Source organism: Anguilla rostrata, chromosome 11, assembly GCF_018555375.3.
Source record: "Anguilla rostrata isolate EN2019 chromosome 11, ASM1855537v3, whole genome shotgun sequence".
Taxonomy (NCBI): Eukaryota; Metazoa; Chordata; class Actinopteri; order Anguilliformes; family Anguillidae; genus Anguilla; species Anguilla rostrata.
Genome location: NC_057943.1, coordinates 15831327 through 15849873, shown reverse-complemented (window position 1 = coordinate 15849873; position 18547 = coordinate 15831327). Strand labels below are relative to the sequence as shown.

General features: G+C 39.3%; 2 protein-coding genes across 5 annotated transcripts in view; one reads left to right on the top strand and one right to left on the bottom strand.

Moving 5' to 3' along the window:
* Positions 1 to 32: 32 nt before the first annotated feature.
* Positions 33 to 3686, top strand: abhd14b (abhydrolase domain containing 14B). The gene is made up of 4 exons (XM_064298226.1): positions 33 to 119; positions 694 to 910; positions 1462 to 1703; positions 2997 to 3686. Exons 2-4 carry the CDS (start codon positions 700 to 702, stop codon positions 3174 to 3176), a joined length of 633 nt encoding a protein of 210 aa, XP_064154296.1. The 5' UTR covers positions 33 to 119; positions 694 to 699; the 3' UTR covers positions 3177 to 3686.
* Positions 3687 to 4779: 1093 nt separating this feature from the next.
* The window catches only part of cacna2d2a (calcium channel, voltage-dependent, alpha 2/delta subunit 2a), a 235593-nt gene continuing 221825 nt past the window's right edge, over positions 4780 to 18547 (bottom strand). For 3 of the 4 annotated variants that reach the window (XM_064298220.1, XM_064298223.1, XM_064298224.1), the window contains 14 exons: positions 18404 to 18494; positions 18061 to 18123; positions 17668 to 17771; positions 17023 to 17121; positions 16785 to 16876; positions 16251 to 16298; positions 15689 to 15760; positions 15297 to 15449; positions 13786 to 13838; positions 13304 to 13359; positions 12386 to 12509; positions 11662 to 11771; positions 10907 to 10989; positions 4780 to 10233 (listed from right to left, as the gene is read on the bottom strand). In XM_064298220.1, the coding sequence (XP_064154290.1) occupies positions 10105 to 10233; positions 10907 to 10989; positions 11662 to 11771; positions 12386 to 12509; positions 13304 to 13359; positions 13786 to 13838; positions 15297 to 15449; positions 15689 to 15760; positions 16251 to 16298; positions 16785 to 16876; positions 17023 to 17121; positions 17668 to 17771; positions 18061 to 18123; positions 18404 to 18494 (1277 nt within the window). In that variant the 3' untranslated portion in view covers positions 4780 to 10104. The remainder of the gene's footprint in view (positions 10234 to 10906; positions 10990 to 11661; positions 11772 to 12385; positions 12510 to 13303; positions 13360 to 13785; positions 13839 to 15296; positions 15450 to 15688; positions 15761 to 16250; positions 16299 to 16784; positions 16877 to 17022; positions 17122 to 17667; positions 17772 to 18060; positions 18124 to 18403; positions 18495 to 18547) is intronic. The other variant, XM_064298221.1, reaches the window with a different exon arrangement.

The following is an 18547-nucleotide window of genomic DNA, read 5'->3' as shown; positions in this document are numbered from 1 at the left end:
AAGAGTTCACTTGTCCTACCACTAGGAGCCAGTGAAAAAATAACTCTTCCGGAAAAAAGTGAAACACTTTTCAAAGCTCGAGAGTTTCGACAGTTGGGTTTTTCCTTTTCTTTTTTAAGGTAAACAGAAGTTTGGCTGCTAAAAACGCGTTGGCTTGTAATCGATTGCTAAGCGAGCTATTGGTGGTCGTGGTGTTGACAAAAAGCAAAGCTTTGCTTGAACTTTAATGTCTTTCGTGGATATGCTTTTTTTTATCAGCTTGCAGTTCTAGACGTATCATACTATTTCTCAACTGGCATATTTGCGGAGTAGCTTACGCTTGGCAGTGCAAGTCCATGAAGCGTCTAGCAAGTATTTCTGATTAAGCTTGATTTAAAACAGAGCTGGAGAATTCTTTAACGTGTTTTGGTATGTGCAATTCGTCTGTCATGTTTCGAATTGATTTAAGTGAGTCAAGTCATATGACTGCACTTTTCCAAATAGGCTACATTGTTGGTGTAGCCTATTTGATCGGATGTTTTTATAAGAATGCTCACAAAACAAAATAACCGAGGCTACTACTGCCGAGCTGTCCGACTTTGATTTATGGAATAGCATACGGATAGCGAAATATGAGTTTACAGCAAGCTATAGGTTTTGTTTCATGCAAGTTTCGATGCTTTTGTTTTAATGTAATGTTAATGTTGTTTACAGAACAACATGACTGCGGTGAAACTGTCGGAAGGACACATCTCGCTGGGTTCCAGTGGTACACTATTTTATAGACAAGCGGAGCCCAGCGACGGCAAAGCCAAACTGTCTGTCCTGTTGTTGCACGGAATCCGGTTCTCCTCCGAGAACTGGCTTACCATCGGCACGCTGGAGATACTTGCCAAAGCCGGCTGCCGTGTCGTCGGTATTGACCTCCCAGGTATACAGTAGACTAGGCTAAATTAAGTTACTGCTTAAATATTCAACAGAAATTGAAGCATCTAATGTTATTTCACTGGGCATGGTGTATAGGTAAGCCTACATTATTTTATTCTTGACGTGTAGGCTTCTGTATTTGGGCGGCCCTTTATTATTTTTTATTAACCATTGTTGATTAAACAATATGGCCTCTGGAACCAATGGTATGGCAAGCATAACTTGAAGACCCTTAAGAAAATTGAATTGTATCAAAATAATCTTAATAATCAAATAAATAAGTTTGACATATTATTAAATCACAGAGCTTGACTGATTCCTCAAATAGCTGGGTTCTGAGCTCTGGCTTTTTCTTGAGCTCAGCTTAAAGTAATTAATACGGTTTGTTTTTATTTCTTACCTTTTCAATACATTATCTCAAATGAGAAACGTTTGAGGCAGGAGTTATTACCTGTCAATTGCTTGGACTGATGCTGCTTGCTGGGGTGTGCAGTGTGATATTGAGTGTATTCTGCATAAACACTTTTCCACTCATAATTTTCTCTGCCTCCCAAGGGCTGGGCAATTCCAAAGCGGCTGTGGCCCCTGCTGCTGTCGGGGAGTTGGCCCCCGGGGACTTCCTGAAGCAGGTGTTGGAGGCACTCCAGCTGGGCCCAGCTGTGGTGGTCAGCCCCTCACTCAGCGGCATGTATTCCCTGCCTTTCCTCTTTCAGAACAGCTCGCTGGTCAGGGCCTACATCCCAGTGGCCCCCATATGCACTGAGAAGTTCACCCCTGAGCAGTACAGCAGTATTCAGGTGAGGTCATCTTCATACTATTAAATAACACCTGGTGTTTACATGAGACATTAAGGGCTCTACTTTCCGTAATCAATGTTGCAGGGTGCATGGGCGCGATCAGTGGTGCAGCTTACGGGCGCAGTGGGTGTGGCCACTGAATGTTGATATTTTTGTTCCTGGAGGTGTGGAGCGCACAGCTCAAAGTGCAGGGCGCAGGTTGAAAATGGGCTGGATTATGATGAGTATATTACTCTCTGTGGGTACGTTGCGTCTGAATTCACTCATAGCATATCAGATGACCTCTTCATTCCCTTTAAGAGTGGGGTGCAAAGCACCCTGGAGTACAGTCTCTTTCCATGGTCTACTACTGAAATTCGCACATCAATTTTGTATTGCTATCACTAAAAAATGTATGCTGTCGCTCTAATAATGCATTTCTATCACAAGGTAATGTCTGAAATTGCAATCTGATCTTGTACGAAGTGCTTAATCAGTTTGCACTGGCCTATATCCAATAATATTGCATGCAACTGCTGTCCATCATTTTAAAAAGTAAATTCAATGATTGATTAATTATTATTATTTTTTGTGAGGTAGGATATTATAATGTAATGTCCACCATAAATTAAAATAGCCGATGCAGAAATTAGTTTATTTGCATGTTTAAATGACCAAATAGACAATCAGTAACAAATGATTTTGCCTAGTTACATTATGCATTGATATTATACTCAAACATTTTGATTAATAAAGCATGAGCTGCACCAAAATTACAGTCTGCTGCTCGATCTTGACTGACACAACCCCAGCAGCGATTCTCCTCCCTCTTTGGTGCACTGCGAGTCACCAGATTGCCAAACCACTTTGCCAGTGCGATGGCTCGCAACACAATATGCGCGAGCTGGAAAATAGAGCCCAAGAACACATAGCCATGGTCGTTGGATGTATTTATAAAAATATAAAAATTACAGTAGTCTTGGCTTGTACATGGTACTGCTTCATATATCTATAACTTTTGTCTGAGATTCATTTTCAAACACGAACTTAACCTCTAAAATGTATTTCAAGTTCCAGTAAGAAATGCTAATGCTTAGTGGAATTGAAACTTCTCGTTACCTTCAAGAGATAACCAAAATGCTGGTCGTAAAGTAGAGGTGTTAAATAGTGTGAAGTGGAATAACTCGATTTGTGTATGCCCTGCTGTTGATCACTAATGCATATGGAGTAAAAAGTTGTGAAAGTGTTCAGGAAGGCTGCAATTTGCAGAGGTGTTCTGTTACTGTTTTCTGAGCTGCATCCACTCTTTTCCAGACTCCTACTTTGATTGTCTATGGAGACCAGGACACACAATTGGGAGAGGTGTCATTGAACAACCTGAAGAATCTGGCCAATCACAATGTAATGGTGATGAAAGGGGCTGGCCACCCCTGTTACCTTGACAACCCTGCAGAGTGGCACAAGGCTGTGCTTGAGTTCTTGCAGACCTTGTGATTATGCTAAGCACAATCAACAGGATACAAGATTCATAAAATTTATGAGCTGTCACTACATAATTTATGCTGAAATTTCAGTACCTGCATCACATAATTGTAGTAACACTTGGTTGCTTGCTTCTCAGATTTCTATATGATATCATAACTTTTCTTGTAGTAGGTGTATCCCACCCTGAGCTCTCATTTCATTGTACCAAATGAGTATTGCACCTTATCGAACCTGTGTTTTGTAGTTGTTCCAATGACCTTTATATGCACTTTTGTACCTTGCTTTTTGTACACTTTTGTATGTCGCTTTGGATAAAAGAGTCTGCTAAATAAATGCAATGTACTGCCATTGTTCTTGAGGAAATTAGCAAATAACACAGGAAAAATATTATCATTTGAAATTATGAAAAATTGATTTATCTTTTTTGTTTATTGTGACTGACCCAATAATGGGTAGTTCTGATAAAAAAGTGCATGTGTCTAAAGTAATTTCATGTAATAAAATACAAATTACACACTACTACCTACCCTGTGTTATAAACATTGATTGATATGAAAAATATTGATTATTACAACTCATGGATTTTCAATGATTCTTATGAATTACACAGTAAGCAAGGAGAACTGAAAGTTATCAGCCATTATCATCACAAATAATTGTTTTTGGTAAGAAATTTCAGAAATGTATTTGTGTTTATTTGATAAAGACACTATGCTATTATGCATGGATGAGCCTCACAACCTCGAATCAAATACGGCCCGTGCCAGTGGCAACTGTGGCTGACATAGGGCCACATAGGACGTGCACATCTTTCATAGGGCTATGCGCAATTGGTGATTGCATCGGCCAGGTTGTGGGAATTCATTTGGATAAGGGTCAACGTGCATCGCTATCTAGCGACGTGGGGTTGTCTACACTTTCAGCTACGGTTGCAGATGATTGGCCATTCCAAATGTTTTGACTGATGAATCTTGTCAACCCTTTCTGCTTGTTTCAACCCCCAATTCGAACCCTTCAGGTGGGTCTCATCCTGTAATAGGGAATATTAGAGCAGCTGAATTGTGTTCTATGAGGTACAATTTTATTGCCACCAGCCTGGTTAAAACCTCACTTTCTTACAACTAAACCTGCATTATTTCATTTGAAAAGCATTCTAAGCCTCTCTTAATAAGACAAAAGCTTTTAATACTTCTTTGCTTGCAAGTCCGCTAAGGTAATGTGGGGGCTTAGGCATCCTCAAAAACACTGATAACGTAGCACAGGTGAATGAAAACTACCAGACACTGAATTGAAGTGAAAAATATGAACATTATTTAATAACTGATTCTCTGTAATAAACAATTTGAAAATATTTTACAAGGAGTCACAGACACAATATTTTACAAATTTTGCCTTTTCATATTTTTTCCCCATTTCATCTGTACAAAAGAATGGAGCGACATGGAACAAAGCTTCTCAGACAAAAAGAGCAGAATCTTCCTCGCAAACATCACCACTAGCAGCAAATAAAATGAAACAATATATTTGCCTGATTTCCTCAAACTCAGGATTATTATTAGTTCTTAGTCTTTTATTTAACTTAAAGTTAAATTGTTTTTCATTGTATTTTAGGTTATTTTTTTTACACATTTGTCAAACATCATCACATAGCACCAGACTACAGACTACAGAATCACATACACACTTGTCTTCGTCACAGGCTTTCCCATATAAGACGCACCTACACAGATATGGTGACGGAAAAAGACAGTGGGTGAGGGAGAAGCCACACCCACTTTAACCCCTCCATTTGGGCTACAATGGTTTCTTTTTTTTTTTCTTCCTTTTTTTTGTCAAACCTAAATTTCTCAACTCACAGAAAACACACCTGTGTCCTGCAGCCCAGGACCTTCTGCTTGGGCCAAGCAGAGGCACAACCACACTGTGGCCCCCTGCCACCAGGGGGTGCCACTGAGGACACCTGTACAGCATGGCCAAAAGTCTAATGCTGCCGCTCCAAGGAAACCACACCACTCCTTTTAACACCCCAGCATGTCTGGCATCCTCGGCTGATTTTCATGTGGCACTGTAAGGACCGCCCAGATGTAACTGACACTGTGGCCCTGTCTGTTATGCAGGGGCAAGAAATTAAGCCATTGAAAAACACAGCAAAAAGAAATCACAAAAAACCAAGCTCATCACATGTACTAAACAGTACTGCAAGGAATCAGTGTAATGCACAATGGAGCAACCTTCGAAGGCAAGGGACGGTAGAGCTGGTTTTTCTTTTTTTTTTAACGCTTTATAAGAACTGCAAAACAAAGTTGAAACCTGAAAGCTGGTATAACTTTGGCTGAAAGGTACAGCTGAGTAAATATGCCACAGGCTTTTCATTTGGATGTTGTGTGTTGTCATACTGCAAAAAAGATATGATTAGAACATACCTTTTAAGGGCCACTATAAATAAAAAAAATGTAGAATAGTGGTCATTATCTTGAAATGTACATGCTGACTATAACTTGAGAAAACTGCAATGCAAACATGAACAGATGATGACATCAATATAAATAATGTTGCTGAAATGCCAGTTGTAAGATCCATTAGCTCCCAGTGGGTTAGAACAAACTCTTACATACCAAATCCATTACTTCACAAATGAAGCACAGAAATAGCCAAAATATTAAAGTGAAGGTGTAAGGTTTTAATGAAAATGTAATAATACTGAAAATGGTGATGTAAAATCAATATTCATGTTTGCACTTGATAGACATTTCTTGTTAATTCTACAGATGCAGTTTTCTCTGAAACAGAGCTCGTGCCTGTAGTATAGGTATAAAATTAAGGACAAAGGAACATGCATTTTCCATTACATGAGATTCTGTTTGGAGGACAGAATGAAAATGCCCCAACATTTAAGATTAAATGCAAAACACAGCAGATACATAGCCAAAGAAATATTGTAATGTAAAAACCTACTAATCATGGAAGTGAAGAAAGGCAATAAGAGCTATTAATACTCCAAATGTTGTTTGCAGAATACAAATTCACTTTTCTTCAATTGAAATCAAGAAATGTATACAACATTCTAATAGCATTCTTAAGTTTGTTATGTGTCCTAAGTACTTTTCCCTCAATGCAAACATGCCATTTTTTGTCTAATAGCCATAATGTCCCCACCCACTGCCATTTCACACACACAAAGGAAACAAGTAATCTGATGTATGTACAGGTAGGGCGGGTTCTCATTTGCACAGCTCACAGATTGTCAGTAACTTATTTCTCCAGCACTGACACACTCAATCAAACAGAGATTGTCAGTAATTTCTCGCTATTCTCACATGGGTACATCTGTCCGTTCAGACCTGTTCTCTCCAGGGTTTTTTCGGGTATGTTAATGGAACTTTTAATGATAACAGTGCTCACTATTACTGATAAGTCCTTTAATTAATGCCTCTTTCACAGATCTGAATCTTGAATATGTGGAGTACCAGTTCGCTATGAGTTATTCAGTTGCTTTGCTTGTATTCTGTGAAACAAAATATATATGTTTTTAAATACTTATTCGCTTGTTTTTAAATTTTTTTCCAGAAACAGGTTTTATGGCTGCACTAATATTTACACAGTATCTGAATGGTCTGGATTGCAGTGTTCGATGCTCCATTGAGAGTGAGATGAAGCACAGCTTCTGTTGATATACAAGACACAAATTAGCTCTGAATACAGGACAGTTACAATCCAGAGTAAAATCTACAGCAAAGAGCAAGAACTGTAAGATGACGACAAGAAGGAATGAATGATACACAGATAAACAGGTTTCAGTCCACCAGGGCAGAGTGGAGGTGAAAAAAAGTTAGGATTCAACCATTTCTGTTATAAGAGAAGAGAGTGAAGGTGTGTATGCAGGCGTGTGTGTGTATGTATGTGTGTTTGGTTGTATATGTCTTCATGTGTATGTTTGGGGCAGAAGGATTGATATTCTATATTATAAAATGGAATTAAATGCAGATGAAATGGAGAAAGGACAATATGAGACATATTTTAACAAGGAAACCAAAATGTGTATGCGCACCGGTGACAAGATTTATGGGTGTTGCTACGGTGACCATATTTAGTTTTTTTTTTTTTTTAAAGAGGATGGGGTGGTTGGGCATTATGAACATAGTATTAGGCTATTTGTTCATTTCTATATGGTCTATGAAGCAAGCAAACCTAAATCCCGAATTAGGAATGTATAAATCTTGTAGGGACGGATATTTTTGGTCCCAAAACTAGGCTATGTCTGGGAAAAAGAGAACGTCTTCTCAACTTAATGTCTGCTAAACATACAGATATGAAAAACCGTAATAACAACACAACATTGTGATTTCAACTGATTCAAGTTCAAGACAGCACTTCAGCCTTTCCCCAAACTCTTTAATGTTGTAGTTTTGTTGTTTCCATGTACATATGATAACAACCAACCATAATATTTGCTTTGTAGCAATGAAACACCAGCAATGTTGTTATACTTGTGGTTAAAAATATGTTCTGATTCCCATCTATTCCTGAATAAATTACAAATTCCTATTGCACACAACCATGGCAGTTAAAGGATACATTTTTGTCAATTATTTCTGCACATAAATCAATCAAGAATCCAGACACACTGACCAATTTGACCACTTTGACAATGCAAAGCCACTGTGAAGTGCGTAAACTCCACGGAAGATACTGAAGCGGCTAGAAGCTGAGACAATGCGACCAACCTCTTTAAAAATAAATACACACACCAATAAAACGGTTCAAACATTCTTTCAACAACTCAGTAAAAACTACCAATGGGGGGTGAGACAACTCCTCTTTCCACCATTTTCATCAAATGACAAAAAAGGTTAGGTTAAAAAAAATTGAAAAACCACACACGTTCAATTTTCCACATTTGACAACACATTTGACTGTGGACAGTGTTTGTCCGGCAAAAAATAGGAATGCCTACACTACCACTGCCATCACTCCCCAGATTACAGTTACATTACATTTTCAGTTTTGCACTCACATACATTCCTTTGTAGTAAACAGCTAATTCTGTATCTATGGTCATGTTCCAAACTTCTCCCTCATACTTTTCTTGCCCTTTCCCCTCAGCAGTATTGATCAGTGTGGTCAAGATGGTTCTGGCAGTTTAAGCAAGCAACCCAGATATTCAAGACTTTCCCATTCACATTGAGAGAGGCTGTGGCTGAGGGGACTGGGTTATTTTATATTTTTTGGAGGAGGCGGGGGAGGGTTCCAGGCCTGTACTGTACCGTCCCAAGGCCATAGAATACAGAAAAATGACAACAAGATGAACTGAGTGTTTGTCATTTAAGATCCCAGGTCAACAGTTTTTTTTTCTACTGGAAATGTGTGTTCTTTACAGAGTTTGGGCTGATACTGAGGAAATGATGGTCTTACATTGCTGGGCCCCCCACAAGTGCATCAGTACAACAGTCAGAAAAGTTACTGTAATACCAGTGCTGTCCAACAGGATGTGTGCCCAAAGGCACTACAGAGAGGGACTGCTGCAGGCCAGACAGTATTCATATACTATACTTAATAAAACCTCATCATTTTTAAAACAACTTAAATCTCAGACTAATTACATAATAATAAACTCAACTCTTACATAATTCCAGATTACAGACTTGATTGATGGCAACATCATTGGGAATGCACAGCCTAGAAAGGACTTTCAGTTCTGCAATATAAGGTCTGCACAGCTTATCTTCAGTCTTCTACAGGCTGAATTCAACCCAAAACAAGCAATAACAAATGCATGAGTGGCTGCTATACTAGATGGTCTCAATAAATATTTCTCTGTCTTTAAAAACAACAAAGGATGAATTGCACACATAATGTCTTGGCACCTTTGTCTTCGGTGTCTGAAAGGACCACTTAACCTCTCAGGCGAGCAGTTAGAGGGGACATTCAAGGTTGGAGAGCACTGGGCTATTACATCATAAAGACACAGATCTGCAAAGAGCATGATGGCCTCCTTGGAATACATGGGATAAAACTACAGACAACCCACACTGATGATGTCATTACTCTGAGACACTCTGTCTCTACTGATAGAAGTGAGATCGTATTTTGATAATTATTCTATTCATGTTGATTATTTAACATTATTTTATTTTCTTCCTTTTCCTCTTTCTATTTGGCTATAAAAAATAAGACCACATGAAAAGTCTATCTCATTTTGGCAAGAAGTAGATATAGTGCATAAATAAATTAATGTTTTAAATCAGTCAAATATAACAATTTCCCTTTCAAATTATACCCTAATGAATGGAAGTGAATCTTGTATGCTTGATATTTCAGGTAATTACTGTTTTTTCTGTGTTGTTTTTTTTTTGTCTTAGTGTTAGTTTTTTTTCCAGTAGCTATATGTGGCTGAATGGTACTGTGACCACTATCTGAGACAAACGGGACGAGGCCCAGTAAAATTCTAAAGGTCCATGAGGAATGAGAGCGACCAATGTCCACCGCTTCCGCCTTCTCCTGCCTGACCAGTTGCAAGGTGATGAGAAATGTGTCTGTACTGGCAGGAGGTGTACGAGAGCAGCATCCGTCATCTTTTTATTTCTTCTTCTGATGCCGTTTTTTTTTCTGGTCGTGGCGTTTGTGGTTTTTTTCTTTTTTTTTTTCTTCTTTTTCTGTGGAAGGAACACAGAGCTCCTCCCCTGGATGAAGGTGACTGGCTGCACAACAAAGCCCAACAACCGTCGCTAAGCAACCGCCCGTGAAGCTACTGTATGTCACCGAGCATGATGGAGGGGAAACAGTACTCAGGGCTTCCAAAACAGGGCATCAGGAAGTCCCATCATCATCTATGACTGAAGGAAGGAAGGGGGAAAGGAAGGGGTGAAGAGGATCAGGAAGTAAATGAAGGGAGAGGAGGAGCATGGAGAGGAGGACGAGCAGGCAGAATAAGATGGAATTAAAGTGATGAGGGGAAGGGCAGGTTGTAAGAGGAGGCTGTCAGATATAAGAGAAGCAGCTGGAGACACAGCAGGACCTTTAACGAGGGCTGGAATGAGTAGCCCCGCCCACAATCCGAGGTGTTTTCCTGCAGGAGGAAGAAGATGCCTATCTTATTTCCATGGCACTTTCCTGGTTTACAGCAGTAACAGAATTCCAATCGGAAATCTACAGTACAATCCAGTTTCAGTGTCAGGATACAGACAACTACAGTGTGAGATGCTATATTTACTGTTACAGAATAATAAATTACTCATTAAAAACATGAATTCCAATTCACTGTATGCTCTATCCTTTTATAAATTACCTTGCTATTGATTCCTATTTTCACTCGACAATTTGCACTGTAATGTTTTTACTACTTATGATCCTACTGATTAGTCCGCACAGGATTGTTAAAGTGTTCCATGGACTATTCTAGTGATGTGTAAAGCCACCCTTTACACATCATGGTATGGAAGTCTGGTAGGTTTTCAAAGCAGAATTTATTTTTATTTAATTAACAATTTATTTGTCGCCTCATCACATAAATAATTTCCTGTCCACTTGCTGACTTCCATGAAATGAGGTAAGCAATAAAACGAAATCAGAAGATCCTGATTGTGGATGCAGTGGTTCATTCATAATTACACGCTGCTGTTCTTATGCAACACAATGAATCAGTGTTTGGAGGTACTATCCCAACCTTATACTCTGCTACTGTCTGGAGTAGACTTACTGAATCCTGCATTATAATTTTCCCTCTGCACCTGCTGTCTTACCGCAAGATTGTAGTCAAAGCAGGTGGACGGGCCTTTCCGGTACCGTGCTACAGGCACCTCCAAACATGGGTTTTCCACCTTGACTGGAAGGCAAGGCAGCGCTAAGGAAATGCACAATCCATGAAAGGGAGAATTCATTCCGCACAAATATGCTGCCATTTGCAGAATAAATATGAATCACGTCAATTTGCTGAAGTTTTCTACCAGCAACAAAACAAAGCACTCTGCGAATAAAGACATCAAACGGAACAACAGCAAAAGCACGGAGCAGCGGATGCTTTCATGCGGGTTTTCCAGGGACATTAAACAGAATGGCCCCCAAAACAACTCCTACTATCATCAAAGACCAAAGCTATTTTGCAGCGACCAATTACTGTATTCTGTTGATCAAAATTGACATAGATCTTCTGCAAACAGTAAACAAAGCTTTTTTTTAACTTAAGACAAAGAAAAAATAACTTAAGTATGGATTCCAACCTGTCAATTACTGGCTTGCTGTGTAGATAATATACATAATACCCCTTCTATAATTACAGCGCCATAGTACTGTATTTTACAGAATAGGATGCCTCATCCAGCATGGCAGTTCACACATAAGTAGGCCAAGGTTTCAGGAAGGTATAAGGATTGTTCAGGGCCCTTAAGCCTCCATGGTACATGTAGCCATAAGCTAACATGGAGGGGTTGGAAAGGCTGCCGTTTGTCCCTTTACACAATTTCATAACTGAAGACACACTGTGGCTGTGAAAGGATACACTCTGTCTCCGTCTGTGACAGCTTCTCTATATTACATGAGTTACAGGGCATCTTTTCTGCCACCACGAACAGCAGGTTGGTGTTATTTATCCGCTTAGCATGGAACAGCCTGGAGGGAGGACAATATAGTCAAAGTCAAAGTGTTCTATTTATCAAGTGCACAGTATAACACAGGGTCATTCTGAACAATGAAATTCTTAAGACATGGCAAGCAACAACTATGTAGTAGGCATAGAAAATATTAAATTATTAAAAAGAGTTGTAGGTATGTTTACAAAGTTAGGGGACCCTATAGGTGATTGAGTATGGGCTGCAAAGACATATGCAAACAGGACAGGATTTTAAGTACCAAACCCTGAGATCCAGTGGGTTTGGATCATCACTGTCACTCAGTTTATTATGTGTTAATATGCATGTCAATGAGACGGTCAAGTTACCTTTTTATGTACTTCAGCATTTACTGTACTTTAATTTGGTTGGTAGCAGCTCAGTTCATTCGTAGCATGTTTCTCTCAAACACTGAGCAAGTCTAGACATATTCTAAGTCATATACTCACTGCACACAAATACAGGCATCCAGAGAACTGTGCATATTCAGGTAGACTGCACAGTGACAACTGTCTGTACTAATGTGTGCTAAATACGTGTGTATATTTGCATGCATGAATCTACATGGATGTCAATACAAATAAATATAGGTTTATTAAATATTTGCTTGCTCACCTGGAACAGTTGCCACAGTCCTGCAGTACATTGTAGGAGCTGGAAACATTGGTGAAATAGTACTGAGTCTGTATTGTGACACAGCTAGTTTCTCTTGAGTCCATCCCCTCTGCCTCCACGTCTTCTGGTGATAGCACAGCCAAGGAGGGAGAGAGGGCAGAAAGGTGAGCATGCACGCACACACACACACACACACACACGCACGCACGCAGACACACACACACACACACACACACACACACAGACACACACATACAGAGGTGTATTTGGCTGGACACACAGTAGGAAAAGAAGTTGTCCACTCATATTTACTTGTTGGCGAAGTGAGAATTAAGTCAAATTTATATGTTTAATTTTTTCAATCCAGCAGTTTTAACTGGTACTACCCTTGTTAACAGGCTGGCACTCTGAATACTGAACACAAGTGCATCAACAGTTAAAACACCTCACTTGTCCAACATACAAAATATATTTATTTGATTTAGTTTGGTAATTATTATCTAAGATGTCAATTATCAATTAAATTGCCAAATTTGATGATAGACAAAGATCAACCTTATCAAAATGTAGAACTCACAATCAGATTAAAATTAAGAAATGTATTGAGTTACCTCAATTATTCATGTCTAATCTAAAAACGAGGTTCAACTACCTTAAAAAATATTACAAATGTTACAGACATGGATAGGAGAATGAAAGAAGACGTGTGTTTGTCCCAAAGTAATCCAAAGATATGCCAAAACTGAAATTCATGCACACACACACATTCACACTTCAAATGGCCACCCACCCCCCCCCCCCCCCCCCACCCCCCAGTTCCAGCTCAGTGTCTTATCTCCAGGCTATGTGGGCCAAGCGCTTTGAAGCTCCCTATAGGGCCAAGAACAGGCCAAATGGTGAATTACATGTCCAACACACCTTTGATGAACCAGCTGTGATAGGCCACTCCATATAGCAGCTGCTGAAACAGGGACCTGGGGATAGATAAGAAGAAATACTATACATCAGAACCTGCATCTCATCAGGCAACCAATCAACTCATTTTAACTAATGCTTCAAAGTAATAAAGTGTCACATATTATAACACTGTAACTATAAGGCTAAATATGACAACTACAGTCATATTCATAGAAGTTTCAGATCTTTGAACAATTGACATTGCATGTTTTGTCCTTAAGTTAATGGTTAGGGTTAGGGTTAAAGCTAGGGTTAAAGTTAACTTCACTCTCTGGTATGGTGGTTTTGCAGCAGCTACATCGGATGGATGTATGCTTATATGAACATTGTCTGAACTTCATTAAATAAAAACATGACAATAATTAGGGGCCATAGTGAGGTAACGCCAACAGGTTTGAGGTAACCTGTTTGAGACAATGCAGTATGTGAGTGCAGTGAGTTACCAGGCTGCTGCTGAGGTCCACCAGGCCAAATTGAGGAAGTCTGCAATGGTGGGCTGGTCACGAGAATGCCCATGTGTGGAAAAATCCAGAAGATCAGAAATTCAAACATTGCTTCTTGACAAGGAAACATGGTGAATACTGAACAAATGAAGGATATCAATGCATCAAAATGGTTTTAGTTTGTCAGTCAATAGTATGACAAAATACAGGCGGCAAACAGGTAGGGATCCAAGGCACTCTCGATGGTAAAGTTAAAAGCCTTTTTTGAAACATGGCAAGAAAAATTTAAACGTGCTGAACCTACACATTGCAGCCTTGCACAGCCTTCATCAGGGTTCCAAAAGCATAGGGAACACAATGTTATATATTCACTACCATAAAGTATCGTTCACATTCGTCACATTCGTAGACTAATAGAATAATTGGATAAAATAATTTTCTTGCCATGTTTTAATAAAGGCTTTTAACTTTACGATCAAAAGCGCCTTGGATCCCTACCTGTTTGCCACCTGCATTTTTTCATAATTTGATTTGCAAACTAAACCCTTTTTGATGCGTTGATATTTCCTCCTCTTTCTAAAGAGCACCTTTTCGGCCATTATCTTTGTCCGTGTAGCTCTTTTTCTAACCTTTTTGCAAACAAAAGACATTGTTCTTGTCATGAGAAAGCCGATGTCCTGACAGACACCTTAATGGCAGATAAGTGTTTGCAGAGTGCCTTCTGACAGTGTTTCGTTTGTAAGCAGAGAGGAAATTGATTTTGAGTCTATCTTTGTTCACTGTATCAGGGCACAAGTTATTAAAATGCTAAGATTTCAGAACCGCACTTTTAGCATTACAGCGTATGTTCTGGACAAATAGAAAATTTTATCTCCTGTCAAAGTGGTTGTAGCAATCTTTGAAGTATAAAAAATGAAATAATAGTTGCATTATTCATGGTGTGAGCATGATTCTATAACATTTTTTTGTATCAGGTTTATTACAAAAACTATTTAAATGTAATAAAAAGCATAAATACCTAGATATCCATGATGATGAAAATGAACAGAATAACAGAATTGTAATTGTAACTGCATATGAACTAAGAAAACCCAGTGGTGAGTATGGCATCTATTATATATTTAGCCTATTTTAGCCCTAGTCTTGCCACGTGAGTTGTCTAGTTGCTTTGACCCTAAGAAGCAATGTTGCAAATATTGGCTATGCAGCTATCTTCACATTCAAATTAAAATTCCATTGACACCAATAGTCAGAATTGTTGTGCATAATTCCATAATCATTTTTAAGTAATCCAGTTGCTTTTACTTTTCCTCATATTTATTTATTGCATTCATTCTTTAATTCATCCAGATGTGTTAATTTGGTGTGTTTGGTGTTTCTAGCCTTTTTTGTATTCACTGTACCTTTGCTTGCTGTCTCATTGTAGTTCACTTTGTGTGTATTCCATAAGAGTGGCTGCTAAATAAACACAATATAATGTAATGTTAAAGTAATTCATCCATGCTACTCACCACAAAGACCCCCCTGGGTGCAGCACCTGTGTTGCTGCTTGGCACGGGCTCACAGACAGACTGGTAGTCAAAAGATTGCTTGCGGTCATAGAAGGAGTTATTGTAGAGGGCGTACATCAGGATGGGGTCCACCTCACTAAAGAACATGCCAATCTGTGGCACGGAGACACAGAGACAGACAGACGGCAAGTCAGGCACCAATTTTCAGAGATTGGACCTGAGATACACTAAGCCGCATAGCGTTCATTTGCACAGTGTTCAGGCATCGAAAGACTTCCTCCTTGATTATGTGTGAGTTAGAAAGGACCACAACTTTCTGATTTCAGGGCCTCAATTCCAACAAACAACAACAAACAATTACATTCATTTCTATTTTCTCACACAAAGCTTACCCTATTCCAGTCACTTTTCTGGTTGGACATAACCAGGAACCCTCCATCATCAATCAGATAGCACAGGAGGTCCTAAACATCAGGAGGAGAGCCAGAAGTAGTCAGTGTCACTGCACATGATTGCAATGAGGCGATTTGTTCAGTTACATAGCCCTCAGATCTGACAAATCAGTAGATCATGACAATCCTGGCATATTTAAAAAAAAAATCAGATATACATTATTACTAGTAGTAATCCAACATCTCTGTCTGATTAAATGCCACTGCTAGACCCAACTACTGCACCTAGAGACTTGGTAACTGTTACAATGAAAACAGCGCTGGAAATTTGAGTGTAATTATGTACATGTCATCCATTATTATACAGAATTGCATCAATTACTCCAGTTTACCTGAGTGTGCAATATTAATAATGCAAGTACGCAATATCAATGCACTTATCATACATCACTTTGGATAAAAGCATCTGCCAAATAAATGTAATGGAACATATAGACATGCAAATAGATGGATGCTATGGTGTTTTTATGGGTGAAGTGGAATAAATTAAAAAGAGACTTACATCACTATTGACTTCACAGTCCATCTCACAACTGCTGGAAGGCCCACACTGTCCAGAACAAGCCACAACACATCAGAGCACTGTTTCCACCTCTATATGATGTTGTGTTTTTTTTAACATACATGTGTAATGTGTTACGTGCGAGTTTATATGATTATCCTCAATATACTGTGGCATTCATAAACTTGCAGAGCCTAATTATGTCAAATACAAAAATGGAGATATACTGTTCAGTGGGACAATATATGGGATGTTTTTCCCACATTTTTGAATGCAATAGTATGAGAAATTGTATGCTGAATTATACCTTAGGTATGCTATTTTATACTCTTTTATAGTTTACATAAAAGTATAAGTATGCTGAATTATACCATTTTATAAAATGTAAAAGCCAAACATGCCTGTGTGTCTATGTGTCTATGTACGTCCGCATCATGAGTTCGCAATGACGGTTATGTATTTCTGGCTTGTGATGTGTGTGTGTGAGACAGTAAGACAGAGACAAATGGTAGTAGGTCCCAACATTATTTGTACCTTGTGTGAACCCTGTCGGCTGTCAGACTGGTTGCTGGCCAGTATCTTGAACTTGTCCACCCAAGCCTCCAAATCAAGTTTCACCCCCACAACTACCCAGTCAAAATAGTCGCCAAAGAGCAGGACACAAGAGATGCAGGGAGACACAGAAAGAGAAAATGTTTCCATGAGCATCCATGCAGAAAGTTGGCCCCGTGACCCAAATAACAGCAGCAAGAAGCAGAAGAGCGCCCCCTACCAGCAGGTTTGATCGTTTTCCCGCCTAAGGAGATCTCCACTGCAGTGCTGACCAAGATGCCAATGGTGTCGTTTTCTGGGTTTAGGATATCGTCGTTTTCTGTGAGAGCAGGTGTTAGAGGCAGAGAACTCACATGCAGCTAGTATACCTCTTTCATTTTTATGAATGTGCACTATATTTAAATAACTGGACAAAACATGATTGGAGAGAAATTGAGGAATTAATGGATTTTTGCGCTGTCATCACAGAAATATCACATGAGAAAAAGTGAAGAAATGAATAATAACTTTTACGCAACTGAACATTTCCCCAAACTTCTGTTCAATAAACAATATATAAAACCCTACACATAATATAATTATGTGCAAGATAAAATGGGCCTGTTCATACCAGATTGAGATCCTGCTCAAATCCAGTATAGTTTATGTATCTGTCACGAATGCAACGGTTGCAGTGTGCTCATTAGCAGCAAATTGGCTATTCCACTAGCTGAAATTTACATACCTTTCATTCCTTTTGTTCATAATTACCCCAGCCAGGCTTGGAGTGTAGCATTACACACCATACAGAGTGACTAAATACACCAATGGTACAATGGAATTGTACTAGATCCACGATGCATGAAAGACTGGCACAATGACTCACGGGTTCTATAAGGTGCCCGGAAAATGTAACCCTTGTTGTCCAGGCTGCGGCGATAGTAGCTGGCGTTGAAAGGTTCTGGGTCCTCATCCCAGTCTTCAGCAGCTCTGAGGTACACACGTCACATTCACACACGCAAACACACACACACAGGTACAGATTCACACGTGTCCTGCACATCCGACATTACCAACGCAGACACTGTTGTGTATCTTATCCCAACTGAGACACATTTCTTTATAAGGTTTGAGAATAAACAAGGCAGTTGCATATTTTTAACCCGCTATAGTACTTGTTACCTCATTTTGAACAGTGACATGACAGAAAGTCATTGTCTGGACGGAGTATTCATTAAACTGTATCATAGGGACATCAAAGGGCTGAAGGGGGGCTCACTTGTTGGGGTAGACTCTTGTGATGCCTCCATCTGTAGCAGCAAACAAGGCCAGGAAACCATAGCTATAGCAAAGCGAGACAGAGGAAGAGAGGAATTTGTTTTAGCTTGCTCCCATTTCACCTTATGAGCTGCAACTAAATATGCAAGCGTCCATTAATACATGTGTAGTCTGTTTGTGTGTCTATGTACTCATATGTGGGTATTGCAATATATATGCCTACCTCAGTCTTAGTTAATGTGTTCGTGATTCATGTTTTATGCGGTGAGTGTATGTGTGTGTGCGTGTGTGTGAAATCAGGCACAACTGTGGTTGTGTTGTCTGTGTGTTTTCCTGGTACTCACTTATCGAAATCCTTGGCCTTCCACACCTTTTCCACCAGTTGTCGGATGATACCCGTGTCCAAGATGAGGTTGTGAAGGAGGAAGTTATCACCTGGTTTACAGTAAATACATACAATTCCAACCACTGAGTTTAAAGACTTACTC